The sequence below is a fragment of the Opisthorchis viverrini genome (assembly GCF_000715545.1).
Source record: "Opisthorchis viverrini unplaced genomic scaffold opera_v5_10, whole genome shotgun sequence".
NCBI lineage: Eukaryota > Metazoa > Platyhelminthes > Trematoda > Opisthorchiida > Opisthorchiidae > Opisthorchis > Opisthorchis viverrini.
Window position 1 is genome coordinate 45,931 of NW_008751666.1, and position 15,230 is coordinate 61,160.

Sequence of the window (15,230 nt, forward strand, 5' to 3'; positions counted from 1 at the left end):
GGGTGACTGTCGATCGGTCGGTCACTCAAAAGGAAACCGGCCAACCTGGAAAACATAGGACCGTTGCAGTTAAATTTAGTAGGATGCCTCAACGGTAGAAATAAGTTACTGGAAACATTAAACCATTCTAGTGAGCAAAATTCATCCTCATTAATCAGATAAACTTGGTAAAGAAGGTTAGTATTACCTCGAAATATACAAGCCACAAATAGAAACTTGTGAAATTCATCAAAATACGCTCATTTGCAAGCAAATTTAGTTTCCCAAGAGACTAACCTGGAACCCAGCCGAATCTGTCGTTTGTGATGTTTCCAGGTAACCGAACGTGCTGCACCAAGCACGGTTGCTACAATATTCGAGATATCGCAATATATTTATATTCGTAACGAGTAATAGTGCATTATGAGTAGTGCATTGTGAAATTTATCTTGCACCTTTTCTGGCAAATCAAAGAAGATTCTCACAACTTTGCAACGATTTAGATGAGAGATCATCCATAAGTATGGAGAAATAATGAACACTTGAGGTTAAAGAAGTTGCCAAAGTTACTCCCATTTATTTGTGTTTTTTAAAATTTGCTTACCCACTTTAACAGATCGTAGACCGACATTTACAAGTGGATGTGATACAGTATACTAAAAATGAATTACACAAGAAAAAGTAGATAGTGTTAGCAAACAATTAAATGCAGTTTGGATAAGCAAATGGCCAAACGTGGCTCATCAATGAATATTCGATCAGCAACATTGGTTTACCTGACCCCTGTCCTTAGAAATTCTCTCCCAAAAGTGCTGGTACAAAAAACATCAACAAAACCTCGAGTAAAATCATCCTTTCTTCAATATTTCTACAAAGTCTAATTGATGTTTTCCTTTTTCTATAAAAGACCAACAATTGACTTCGTTTTGGGTACTTCGGGAGGATGAGTTTCGTTGTAGGTGGGAGTTCTTCGTTCCGCAGTCTTGTTGGAGCTACGGTCACAAGGATCCAGAAACTGGAGCCGGAAACTGGTTGCAGTTAGGTCATACTGTGTACGCGGTATCGAAGTAATGGAACGCAACCCCGCAACCTTATCGACTTTGGATCGGCAGCTTACCTAACCACCCGAATCAGAATAGATTTGAGCAATCCTTCTTTATTTGTCACCCTTTCCCCTAAAAGCCTTACATACGTGCTCCCACAGACAGGCTAGACTGCAACGGTCCGTTGCAACACAAACGTGTCCTGACAAATATTTTTTTCGGGTCGTCTTTAGCTCAGAGTTTTTGTGCTCAAGATCGCAACCTTGATATCTTGGTGACATACACGCATTCGCAAACTAAGTTGTTGGTTACGGTTCTGACGGCGAAATTAAGACGTATCTACAATGAATGCCATGAGAGTTTGATGTGGATGAATTTGATCTCTGATGCTATGATCTTAATAGTGCGTACGAATGAAAATTTATCAATATATCGGACGGAAAAAGCTATAACGGAGCAATCTACAAATGTAATACTCCTATCTACTTCATTTTTACAAATTGTATCGTCACATCATCACCGTCGGCAGCAATACACTAATGCTTAAGTATCATACAAAAATGAGGGAAGAAAGCCCTAGTAAGGAGTGAAAAGGAAATGGGACGGATAAGATTAACGGCATAAAATAAGTGCTGGTGCTCAGCTAAACGTACCCATTTGCAAACAAATTGTGGGTTGCGGAAGACTCACCCGAAACCCACCTGAATCTCTCGTGGACTGCCGAAGAATTTTCAGCAACCTTATGAGAAGTGTATCATGTTCATGAGTGTAAGGAATTTTATCATTCTTGGTTTTCATCTCTTTTGAAATGAAGCATGAAATTAGGATACAGTAAAACCTTTTGTCTTGTGTCGGTACTCTTTTCTGTCCCCACCAGCCTCTGTTCATCGGAAAAGGCTATTCAGTGCACCTTACTGTTGGAATTTTTTAAACCATCGGTAGATGGTTGAGTATGAACTAATCGTTTTTACGCTTGACCGTCTGCTTACAACCCACCAACATTGTTTTGGTTCTAAGGCGTAAACTGAACCAGGTGTGTTCGTACATCACACATGACCACACACTGACATGACTACACTGCCAGCCTAAGGACGTGTATCGTCAGACAATCTAAGTTACGTCCAGAGGCGATCACTCGACTGAATTTAGTCAAGAACCGAGCTGGAAAACAACACCATACTTCCGACCTACTGACACAACTTGTTACCTTGTTATGTGGGAAAGCGCTTTACCCTAGAGAGAACTGCTGGAAACTTACTTCCGTGTTGGCAAAATATTCCTTAGAAAAACAACTATGGCTGATCTAAGCCAACAATTTACAAGTGAAGTTTTGGACGCCCCATTCTTCATTTTCTCGTTCATTATGTCCACATTCTGAAAAAGAGACAAACGGGAGTTGTTATATAACAGTCATGCGTGTGATTTTGCGGTAAGGTGGGTTCTGTAACCATCTTTGCTGTACCACCCGTTTGTTCATTTTTATAAACGGTAACATATACAACTAGAGAGAAGAAAATGAGGTGAATAGTGGTAGCAAGGATCATTTGTGTATAAACTTCCCGATAGGTAAATGTTGAAGGAATATGGTGTGAAATTGTGATAATAGATATATTCAATGTAGTTGAACTTGTGGTTCGCTTTACCAGAATCACTTGTTTGAACTTGGATTGCAGATGGTCATCGGGTCTTCAGTTTACCGAGCTCAACATAGCATCTATTTCCCAACTTCATGCGCTGAAAGTATTCTCTCTTTCGGTTGCTTCGAATGGCGCAAACCAGTATTTCCAATCGGGCCGTTTTGGGAGCCTTCTCTTGAAAGGTTCTTTTCAGAGCGGATCAAATTTGGGTTTACGATATCAATGCCAGGCACAACACAAAATTAGTCTGACCACTTGAGAAACACTATAGCATGTCTAGCACACGTGCAAATTCTACCACTAATTAAGGTTGACTGCGTAATGTGATTTGTACTAGTGAGTCTAAATTTTCTTCCAATAGCTTTTCCAACCACAGCCTTTCCTTCAGACTCTTAAAAGAGAGTTAACCAAACAAGTGAGTATGCCGAAAATCTTTATATGACGGGCGCGAATTAGAAGTTTATTCCGATTCCGAGAACTTGCGAAAGGTCGGTTCCATCGATCCACTGGTAAAGTATACTAATAATCAGGATTTTAATTTCTACGCGTGGGGAATTTAAGGTCAAAAACATGAGAGCCACTAATTTAAAATAACTGTCACAGAAAAACAGCTAATTGTTTAAGTTACACCTGACTGTGTAGCAAGATGAAATTCCTAAAAACGAACACCCTTCTTATTGGAGGATACTAGTTTATAGCTGTTGACGAGCTTCACTAATAAATCCGTATTTATTTTCTACTTTCACTTTGAGCCTTATAATCATGGCATGTTGAACAAATGAACATAAGTTAAACGAACGCGCGCGCCAAATGGCCAAATTTCATACCAGTTTATTTTCGTCAAAAATTTGTTCTCAAAAAAGGGATGAAAAACGTTGCGTAAGTAGTTGATTTTCAGAGTAATTCTTCTCAAGAAACTGGAGCTGATGATCCCGTTTTACCATCGCCAACCCTGTTGACATCAACCTAATTTGGTTTAACATCAAAAAGGTGAACTAGACAGGCCTGATAGTTTCACTCAAAGCAAATAAATCGGAACTCCTTGGGTCAAATTCGTTTTGTGCTGACATCAGAGTCATTAGTTCGGCTGAGCAAAAAACCCCATCTTCTACGATTAAAACAGCCCAGGATAAACACACTTGTGTGCACACCTGTACACGTACACTGTGTTGGTCGTAACCTTTAGTTCATGCATAAAAACTTCAGTGCCAAGCATCAAACGCACGGTGCAAAACACATGTCCAAGCAAACATGGTTTTGGGTGTGTAAACCTTATTCCCTAGCGGCAATTTTGCACGCCATAGCATCACTGTACGAGGGGCGTGGGTATCGGGCAGAGATAAGCTGGCCAAACCGCCGGTTGGTCCATGTTAGTTGGGTCCCATCATAGAAAGTTTTATGGTCATCTTGAACCTGTTCGTAAACGCTCCCTAAATGGTTTTACTGTTCGGTTCATGTTTCTGGTCCCACATCACAAGCAAGAATGCACACAAGCAAAACATACAAGGCTTCGTAGTGTTAAAGGGATGGTCGTTTGCGAACCCCAATTGACTTTTTTGATATGGGAAGAAAAAGCAGTAAAACTACTGTTCTGTTAGTTAGGGTAAATGAAAATAATCTTATTTTATGGGTTATTTTTTCATATGATATCATGTACCTGAATTTTTGCGCTAAAACTAATTGCCCACTCATAACCTAGAAAAATCAAGTTGATTTCGTCACGTTTTGTATGAAGTATTGCACTGAAATTTCCTACTGTCATTGAAGTCAATCTCTGCCGAAAAACGAGAAGTTGTGTACTGCAGTTCTATCTTTATTTGGAATCATCAATCACGAAACTCCAGTAGGGAATTTCGAAGCCGTAACCCGCCGCCTATTGGTTCAACCTTCACCCGTTTGGGCTAGTGCTGCTGAACAGGGAGTAAGACGAATAAATTGTCGTGAAGAGTCTTCATTGAATCAACGTGACCTTTTGTTAGAACGGTCCGAAACTCGAGGAAAATTATATTAGACTGTTAAAAGCTATTGTGTGACTATGGCATTCGATAAACACCCAGTACCACGTAAGGTTCATACAGTGTCTTAAAGTCAATGGATGGATTTTGTTCAAAACCTTTGGGCTGTTGACACTACGGCCGTTTGGGCGCGAAACAACTGACCAACCCTGGCTTTCGAGTGACTTCGTGTATCTTTAGGCAATATGGCAGCATCCTATTCCAGGTGTAATATGGTAAATATGCACCAGAATTATCCTACAGTGAAAGATTATCTGTATTTCTTGGGTCGATTTGGCCTGTCGTGATTGCTTAAGGGTGATATAAACGCCAAGTTTTGTGGCTTAGAGCAGATGTGTCATATGGAGGGCCACTAGCGAAACATAAAATACATACGCCTTACATCTTTAGCCATAGGTTCTCAACTCACACAACACTAATTATATGTGATGGAAAGACCGAAAGACCATAACTGTTCCGCACTCAGAATCACTTATGCGCGTCTATTGCTCATTCAACCAATCAATTATCACTAAGAATCATTTAACAGTCTGACATGTACCAATGTATCATCAACAGGTAAAGAAATCTAGAAGGCATCATCATCAGCAATGACGACAACACCAGGTGAAAATACTGGCTATTCACCGCCGGAGGAAAGATCGGAACAGGTGGGGGGAGCTGGGTCTAACCCATCACAAAAATCATAGGTGCCATCATCTCCACCATCAACTTAATAGAAGGGCATACACCCACTTCAATTACCCTTGATAATGAAGGCTCAAATACAGCTTCTGGACCTCTCTATTACTGACAGTCTGGAAAGTGTGCTGATTCGGGTTTTTATCCGGACCATATACACATATGCGATGCGAATTTGGCATTCAAGTTTGCACAATATCTACGAATGATAAGTGCGATTTGGACCTGCAGTCCCCGCTGAGGACTTGGAAATTACGTTTGATGCGGACGAATAATGAGTGGTGCTCAAAAGGCCACTAATACATAAAAAATGAAGCCGCTTTTGTGCCCACTTCCGACAATGATCGATTATCCTTTTTTCAAACATTTGATCTGTTTTATTTCACAATGTAATTCAGCATTTAGCTAAGCGGCAACTTTGTCTAACGTAGGAGAGACTTACTGCAAATTAGCCAGTCAGCTGAGCGTCACTGACAAAGCATATTTCCCACGTGTTTTGTCTGGCTTGATAAATGAGTTTACATAACACTAGAATTTATCTTTTTCCCACGCCTTATGGTCTGCCCTTCTTCGTTGATCACTGTTCCAGAGTTAATACAATTACGTAACACAAAGAATTCGGTCGGATTAGTGTCATGTTTTGCAGCAGGTATGTTCATTTCTTCGTAGTTTACAAATGCTGGACAAACGTCCTCAAGGAAGGTGGAAGTGAGGGGGGGTCGCCATTTGCCTTCGTCAGGTGGAGATTTCCGGAAGCCACTCTGTGAAACGGAGGAATCAATGAAAGTAAAGCTGAATCTTCTAGCTTTCAGGTCTAACTTTGGTGTTCAAAAAAGGTGAAGTATGACAGATAATACTGGTAAATAAGTTCGTTCAGAACAATAAATACGATCAGTCAACCTACGTCCGAAAGATTAAGCAGCCGTGCTGGAACCAGTCAGAATTTTGGCACTCCTGAAATGCCTCCTAGAAACGAAGTCCTCATGAATGTTTCAGACTCTGGAAAATGTCAGCTGTTTGATTTCTCAAGCGGCATTCCCCACTAAGTGCATTCAGCTCTCTGATTTTAGAGTGAGAATAAGATCAACAACTACATTCACGAAATTAATTGGGCGAAAATGTCAAACATTACTCGGAAAAACCAACCGAGACCTGGGTACCGTATACAAGTTCAGGCTTTACTTCATTTTTTCAGTGGACAAATTTATTTCAAGTGCTGCTGGCTGAGGCCGATTATTAACAAAACCCCCAAACCAACCTCTTTTCCTAGCAAACAGGGGAGTTTCATATTACTGTCGACTTCTAGAACTACGATTATTCGGATAAGGTTTTTCTTCAACACATCGCCTCAATGAAATACGGACTGATCGGAGTCGTGATCAAGGTTCCTCATAAAACCTCACTATGTCTCAGCACTTACGCCTTTTGAGAAAAGACAGGTTATTAGCATGTGTAGACAAAAAGTTTATGCAAACACATTATCTTGGAAAACGGGAGATTACCAGAATGTTCAGTACCTTCCTAAAGTGATTAAAATAATTTCAACATTGGAAAGAAAAATCTACATATTCAGGGTACTTTCGGATAGGGCAAAAAGAACAACTCTGATTGACCAGAAATCTGGCATATTTATCTCTAAAAGCTCAATTACCGAAGAACTTTCTTCAAGTGAGTGTTTCTCGTCGCTCAGGTCCCTTTGAAGTTTAGACGTCACAGCTGAAGTTCCTTAATCCACCTGAAACAGTTCGTCAATAAAATCTAACTCACTTCACCACTTTAGTTAACCCTTCCTAAGGATATTGATTTAGTCGGTAATCCAACCTTCAGCGTGCAAACAGGAACAGTCCACAGTTGGAATACAAACCGATGGTAATACGGCTAAGGGGCAAACTGAGGCAATGCACAATACTTCAATATGTTGAGATTTCTCAATACTCAGCGCTATTTTTTCTTGTTCGCATCAAGACGCCTGTTTGTGATAGCTTATCTCAAACTGACGGCTATTCTAGATGTTTCGGGCTGACGAGCAATATGAATGTCTATTCTGTTACACTATTATAAGTCATTATTGGGTATAGAAAGTGACGTTAAAAATTTCTCACCACCCTCAAAAAACTGTCTGAAACATCCAGAAGAATAAAAGTACACCACACTGGTATAAAACGCGTGTAATGTGCATTTTACCCCGAAGTTGTCTCCTCAAGGAGACACCATTTCACGCTAGTAAGTAAATCAGTCGCGACAAACAGACTTGATCAAACCACAATGAAACCAAGTAATCTGAAACTAGCTAAAGGCGTGCCCATATTTTTCAGAGGTGTTCGTCCAACTAGGAGAACAAGGGGCTGGTTTTAATGAATTCCAATGCACCACTTAGTCTTCAGAAAAAAGGGCAAATGTGACTAGTCGGGCTTGGATTTACTCGGTGGAAGTATTGGGGAGATCTTCTGGAAACATCATAGTTGTAGTTGTGGGTGCAAATGTTACAGTTTCTTTGCAGTGTTGGTTATGATATAATGACAGTCGTTAGAGTACTTTCGAAAATTTACCAATATGAAGCATGGAAAAACCTAGTTGCGCGTAAAACTGGAAGAATGCAGTAAGCTAAGGGTGTAGTGCCTAATGGGAATATGTTTTCAGTTAGCTTTGGGACAAGCCGTTTGACTTTCCCCTCTATTCGAAGACATTTTAAAAAACTCTTGATTCCCTAAAGAATTCAGTCAAAAGTTGATCTCCACATTTGTATACCAATTTTTCCCGAGGTGTGCATCTACGCGCCAACCACGAGAATTTTACTGACCACCAAGTTGGTTTGATGTTTGCCGAGCATTTTATGTGCAACCTCAACACCCGTGTGGTTTATGGGTGAAACAGCAGTATTTCAAAGCTAATGACTTAGCAACATGTGCCGCCGTTCCTCTGGACAAATGTTTTTGTTGACGGAAGCATGTATGCATGCTAAATTAGCAAGATTTTCATCAATAAACTTCAGGCCAGCAACCCGTTGCCCTAGTTTTCAACCAGAATACGGGATTCCGTGGAAGTCCGTAGGGTAGTACCTTAGCAGTTATGGTTAATCGGTAAGAAGTATTCAACTGCACTGACCTGTCTTTATTTTAGTGACAAGCAGTTATACCAACCTTGTAACCCGTACAAAAATACCAACCACGCATTCTCAAAAGCAAGGTGGAGGTTTGATAATGAGAAAGCTTTAAAATAAAGCGATTAGAACTGATGAATGTTAGTGGGGCAATAATTACGAGAGACCCTCTAGTCGAACCTTCGATTTCGTTACGTTGAAGTAGAAGAGCTTGATAAAACGAGACCCTGGAGCACTTTGGGGCCAGCTTTTTCCAACTGAAAGTCACGAGTGACGCACACTTCAACAGTTTCGGGGCAGATTCATGTACGCGACTCTTCAGATATACATTTTGGCATAAAAACTCATATTGCGGATCATACATGCCAAGGAAAAATAAAATTTCACTATACCCCCCTTTCACGTTAGTTGGTGCTAACTGGTTCTTCAGGATACGAAATTTCAGAGGAGTGCTGGTATGATTAGTTAGAACTTTCTTGTTCCTGTTTTGTGGGTTGTGGCGAAATAAATCATTGTCAGTTGTGCACATCGTTCTAAAAGGCAGCGAAAACGCAAGCTGCACTGTACAGCCATCATGTCAGGATCATATCATTGTCACCACTGTCATCATCATCGTTATCACCACCACCACCACCATCATCATCATCATCATCATCATCATCATCACTGTGATCTTCATTGTCATCGGCATCAGGATCGTCGAAGGCAATACATCAGCACTAACCAGGGGCAATTAACTGCCATAACATACTTATGCAGGATATCAGTAGTTCCCATGTTTCGTGCTTGCATGAGGACTTTTGCCAAAATGATGCCCATTGGACCGGATGTAACGAAAGTGAAATAGGATTGTTGAAATAAAATTCACGTTTTCACTTGTCCTGCATGGCAAAATCCATGGATAGAAGTTTGGAATCTCCATACCATTTACAAATTCAAGTGTTTACATTAGTCTCAAGGTGTACTGCAACGTCAACTTTATGAGATGAAGTATAACAGGAGCTTAAACGGATTATTCTCCTACCGGACAGGTTTCAGTATTCTTTGTCTTATACTTAGTGGGAGAAGCTAAGAACTGCCGAAAAGTCTGCTCAAGCCTAGACAGGAGAGATCATGTTTCCGATGTTGAGTTCGAGCCGGGGACCTTTCGACCAGTAGGTTCGTGCCTTAACCCCTGAGCTAACTCAACAGAGATAAAGGTCAAAAGGTCTGCCTTCACAGGATGGTCGGTCTTTTTAGGCTCAGAAGACACGACTTTCGGCCAAGTATACGCCACAATTTTAGAAGTAAACGCCACGAAATGACTGGACTTCCGGCTGAATTCCTAGACTTGACTATTTCTGCTGGATCAGGTAAACAACGAATTTGTTAGCCCTGAAACCACTTCAAATAAATAAAGATGCTAATAAGTATATCAATTAATTCTGCTTTTTGAGATTTAGAAGTAATTTACACTTTGCTGTTCACGGTCAGGAAGCACTGAAACATTTAAAGTAGATCAATTCTGTTAGTGCGAATAGTATTACCTTTACCAAGGTGTCCAAAAATTGGAGTATTATTTCAAGAAACTAACCCTTGTTCAGTCATATGGTTAGTGCTGACTAAAAGTGTCCACAGAGGACTTCCATTCAACCTCATATTTATACAGCATCTGTCACCGAAGACAGCTTGAGAGAGGTGATCGAAACTGTCTCCCGATTGCGACATGAATGTTCTCCATGGAGGCCTAACGGGATTTGTATTTCTATGCTTTTGAAAGAGTCGCATATACGTGATTGACTATGGTTATTTTCGCCAGTTATTCATCTAAGGAAAATAGATGTTTATGGACCACCAGCTCTTGTCATCCATGCCGATAAAAATAAATAATCCTGCCCTTAGCTCAATATACTCATTTGTTTCGACCGGTTTACCAATTCTGTACTTATCAAATCAAATACTCTCAGGGATACAAAATAACCATAATTTCTGGGCATCCGATGCTTTATTTTACTCGGTCATATCTTGCAGACAAGTTTTTTTATCGTCACTGGCTTCAATCTCGGCAGCTGAAGAATTGGCCTCAGCAACTGTGTACAACTGAGTACCGTATGTACTAAGCAATGATGAATCACCAAACACATCAAGTTAGACAAAGAAGTGCCTGTTGGTGTTGCATGATTTTGCACTGGCATTGATCGTGCCATCACACACCCCACCTAGCAGTTGATAAGTAGGCAAGGGTTAAAGGGAACTACTGATACTGTTTTGGTGTGAACCCTGAGTTCAGGTAAGTTTACCTTATCTCAGGAGTAAAATGCAATGATAAAATTATAGGCTGCAGACACGTTCACTGAGAAGGAATATTTCTTCGTTTTAGGAGTGTCCCCGAGAACTACCTTCCACATCGAAAAGAGACTTCCACTTTAGTAATAATTTCCTAGTGAAAAGCTTACTTGATAATCGTTTGTCACAAAATAGCACAATTATCTGTCCAAAAGCTTGAAGAACCCAACGAAGTACACAGGGGTACAGTAGAAGACAGCCGCTTTACTTCCTCCCATAGATTGAAGGAATTTCTTTGAGGATAATGTGTAGGATACCAGTTCAGTTTACCAGCTCATGGAAGAAAAATGCGCAAGAATTGTGAGAGCTTCCAACATTGTTCTGTAGTTTGTCTCAAAGTATAAACATGGGGCACTTCACACTGAATACAACTAACTTTAAATAATTTCCGTTTACCCTTTTCCGAAGTAAACTGGTCGAGTTATTCAGTGGACTATACAGTGCCTACCAAAGTCCAACTTTATAATTAATGTAGTAATGTGATGTTTTGTCAACGAAATACACTCTGGCATCTCGGGTATCGAGCCCCCTGAAAAAATGATCCTTCATGCAGCAGATTCAGTCGATGCCTACCACAGACATCCGGGGATTCAGTTGGGTCTGCTGTCATTGTCAACTTACTCCGCAAATGAGCTTATGTTGCCACTTATTTAAATCAGCAAAGACCAGGCTTCCGAGACCATCGTGAGAGGGTAGGATTAGGCGCACTCATTCTTGTCCGTAATTAATGGTATGTTATCCCGCACTTTGTAATGAGCACAAACTGTCACAGCGCAACTTGATGCTCAACAAGGTCAGCCGTTTTGAGCTGTCCTCAGTGAGTCACAATCTTCTAGTAAATAAACAATGTTTTCCACTCGCTGTCAAGACTTTCAGGGGGACAGACCGCAGGAGGGTAACGCAAATTAAATTGACCACAATCAGACGAATGGAAGCGGTTTCCTTGTGCCTTTCTGGCTGGAGCCCACAGGATTCTCCATGTACATGAGTGGAAATCTTGCAAAACAGTAACTGACCAAACTAATTGGCGACCATGCAGTCAAGCCTTAGCCAAAAGAAAAGCTAATGCCTGTCCATCGTTTTGAGCTGAGCCCCCGTTAGGCAAACTTTCCGTGCGATACTCCACCAATTTCACTGAACATAGTTTCCACCGAGATTTTTGAGGAGTGCTCATTTTGATGCTATTGGAGGGAACGGGCCCTTTGATCTTGATGGTTCAAACTAAGGACGAAAAGCGTTTGAACTAAGTTTCTATCCTTTCTTTTCTTTCTTCACATCCTTTAGTGAGACATCCTTAGTGGCTGTCAGTCATCATTCTACCTGCACACAAGTAGCGCACATATATTCTACAAATACCTAGTGTAACAGCACCACTGTGGGTACTGTACCAAGATACAATATCGCTGTCGTCATCGACAGCATACCATTGGTGTTCAACACTGATACTTCACTGGCGTAACGACAGTGGTGGTATGACAGCATTGTTAGTTGTAGGAATCATGGTTGTACGCGGGCTGGGATACTTTTAAGGCTCCCAGACCTAAACAGGAGGGTCCTCAATCAAAGTATCTAGCTCAAGAGCATGACCTCGAGGTAGTGGTATTTGGCAAGATAATGCAAGTGCATCTTTTGGAGAATAATGCTCCGCGTATATTCCAAACTCCAATCTGGACGTTCGGGAGACTGTGTTGGCCAAACCTTCAAACACTGACAGATATGGTGTGGAAGAGAGTGCGGGTGCCGCACAGAAATCCCACTGTACCTCACTGGGTCACGGAGGCACATAACACATACACTACGGTAATGTACTGTTTCTTCGTGACAGTGGGGCATGATTATTAATTTTTGAAACAATGAGTAAAAAGGGTACCACTTAGAAGGAGATCAAACTTCAGCGGTAAGGGTAGAACTTTGGATCTTAATTCAGAATTTTCATCCAGTTTAACACGGGATTAAGCTGTTTGGATATGCCCTAAACTTTCGCCGTAAAAATCCGTCATCCGATCCTTGAAATTTGTTGTCTTCGCCATAATTTCATGACTTTTGGGGAAAAATTGTGAGGCGAAAGAAACTCATAAAGTTTCTAGGAAGATGGTAGTGGATTGTAGAATGCTCACATAAACCTAACAGGAGATGCTTTTTGTGAACTCTTCTGCGGACTCGTCTTCTTTTGGTTGCTATTTGTTCAAAACCCTGCCGATATTATATACGCATCTTTTTGTTTAAATAATGCTTCTTGGATTACCGGGGCATGACTTCTTGGCTACCCAGACTACTTTCCTGGGTTCACGCACATTACACCACACCATACAAGCGGCATTCACGATCGGTGGCCGATCACACCGACTGGACACAGTAGGCAAACTTATTCTTGTTCCCCACTTTGTGAGGGATGGTTTACAACCAACTTTCACAATACAACACCAACAGTGGGGTGACAGCACTGAAGTACAAATGAAAGCGGAGTACTAGGATTTGTGACACAGATTTGTGAACAACCAAGACGCTTCTTAAGTGGCAATCATTCGCATCAGTGACGGCAACGCAAGGCCAATTTGACCATATGTCTGTGTGGCCTGTGTTTAACTTTGGCAAGTTACATGCTTCAGTAACATACGCAGAGTGTGGAGAATTCGTCCATGAGTGAAATACGCTCAAGGCCTTCTCGTTTAGCCCAACCCGACAGGTGGTAAGACAAGATTTGTGAAGTCTCTTTCAAAAGAGCGATGACACTTGATTATGCTAGGAAGGTGAAAGGGGGCTAGAACCAACAGACCTCAAGTTTGGGAAACTTTCCCCCCTGTCCTACTCGATTCTTGTATAGTGAGACGATTCTAACGACCCATTAAATCTTGTCAGATTAATCGCTGAAGGTAAAATGCTAGAAGCGGAATCCATGACAAAACAGTGGAAAAAATATCGCACATAGGAAGTGAAACCAAGAATACAGTGTAGTGCATTTGCTTTCAACTAGTTGATGAATGTACAATAGAACGAGTATTCTATATCCCAAGATAGTGAAGACAATGAAGTATAGGTCTAAGGTTCACCTAATTTGAATTTCGTTGCGTTTCACCTTGTGTTTGAAGCACGTGACTCACGTTGTGCTTTTTATTATTGTCTTACCGGCCAGTTTTCTGGCCTTTCCATGATCCTGCCACAGGATAGCATACTTATCGAGCTTTATGCACACATAGCTTAGATAATTTCATTTTTAGGCACCATATCCTTGGCGTTGACTGTATTTCTAGATTATAAAAACCTCGCTTCTCGGATAATGAGATTTAAACTCACTTAGTACTATGAAAAGGGTGACTGGATGTCCTAAATGAAACTATTTGTAACATAAAGAGGTTGTACACTGAATGACTTCAAAGATGCTGTTTTTCTGCCAGGCCCTGAAAAGACTGAGTGGATGAAGAAGGGTTAGGAAGCACTGAAATAGGTATAAAGAGAACTATTGCATGGTTAACTCCTGCTAAAGACATCACAGGATAAACACACACGATAATGATCACACAAGTAGGTGACAACGAAAGGAAGGTAATAAGAAAATTACATGAACTCTGGAAGAGGTAACGACTGTCAATCATACTCAGCAGAAAGGTCCCTCAAACTATGGAGGATCCCATTGCAAGTGCTAGGCAACATCGCTGCCCGGAAAACAGCCGGCGCGCATTTTGACAGTGCTGTGGCATTCTATTCTAAAACAAACTAGGGCAGAACTATCAGACCCTAGAGTTGTATTGAGGTTAATTCTGAACCTCACGCAACAAATGAACTTATTCAATCGTAAACAGTCGCGATGCGCTCTGCAGTTGTTTAACAATAGCAATACGCAACAGCTTCTCAAGAACTTATTTATGAACTCGAATCCGCAACCTTTAAGTTTGTAAATGACGAAAATTGGGTGTGGTTTCTATGAAGCGCGGGATTTCGTGAAGGAACGGACTCCAACAAAAAGATTACGGAAGATAAACTCTTAGGAGAGAAAAAACTAAGTGTTGCCATATTGCGCACATACTTTTCGGCTTGTTTGTATTCCGTGAAGGAAATTGGACGAAAAAGTAACTTACGTGCATCAAGTTTTGTTTTCGCCAGATAATTTATTCCGCCACAGCCGGTATAAAGAGCACACAGTAAAAGAGCACTCAAACGCACATATTTCGCGTCTCCTCATCTGTACCAGCCACACAAACTATGGAAAAACTGGATAAAGTTGCAAAAACTGGATGAATAAAGTTCCGATAAAAATATAAAAATAAAAAATTCCGATAAACCGTTGGGCCAGTAAAAATGGCCACCGTTGCGTTCCCGAATCCAAGACAATTTATAGATTGAAGAAGGTTGCTTTTGAGAACAGAACAGGTCTGCGTGATTAATTATAGCATTACTAGCACACCCCTGGTATGTGGGTTTCAAAAGATGCCTTCGTTACTTTTGGTGTTGA

At 40.9% G+C, this 15,230-nt stretch overlaps 1 protein-coding gene across 1 annotated transcript; it reads right to left on the minus strand.

Moving 5' to 3' along the window:
- Window positions 1-2,097: 2,097 nt before the first annotated feature.
- T265_12672 (hypothetical protein) lies at window positions 2,098-13,221 on the minus strand (the record flags this gene model as incomplete). Its single annotated transcript, XM_009164935.1, has 4 exons — window positions 2,098-2,183; window positions 5,960-6,116; window positions 9,600-9,779; window positions 13,075-13,221. Coding segments are annotated over 4 exons (570 nt in total), but the record flags the coding sequence as incomplete, so codon positions are not given.
- Between the last annotated feature and the right edge of the window lie 2,009 nt (window positions 13,222-15,230).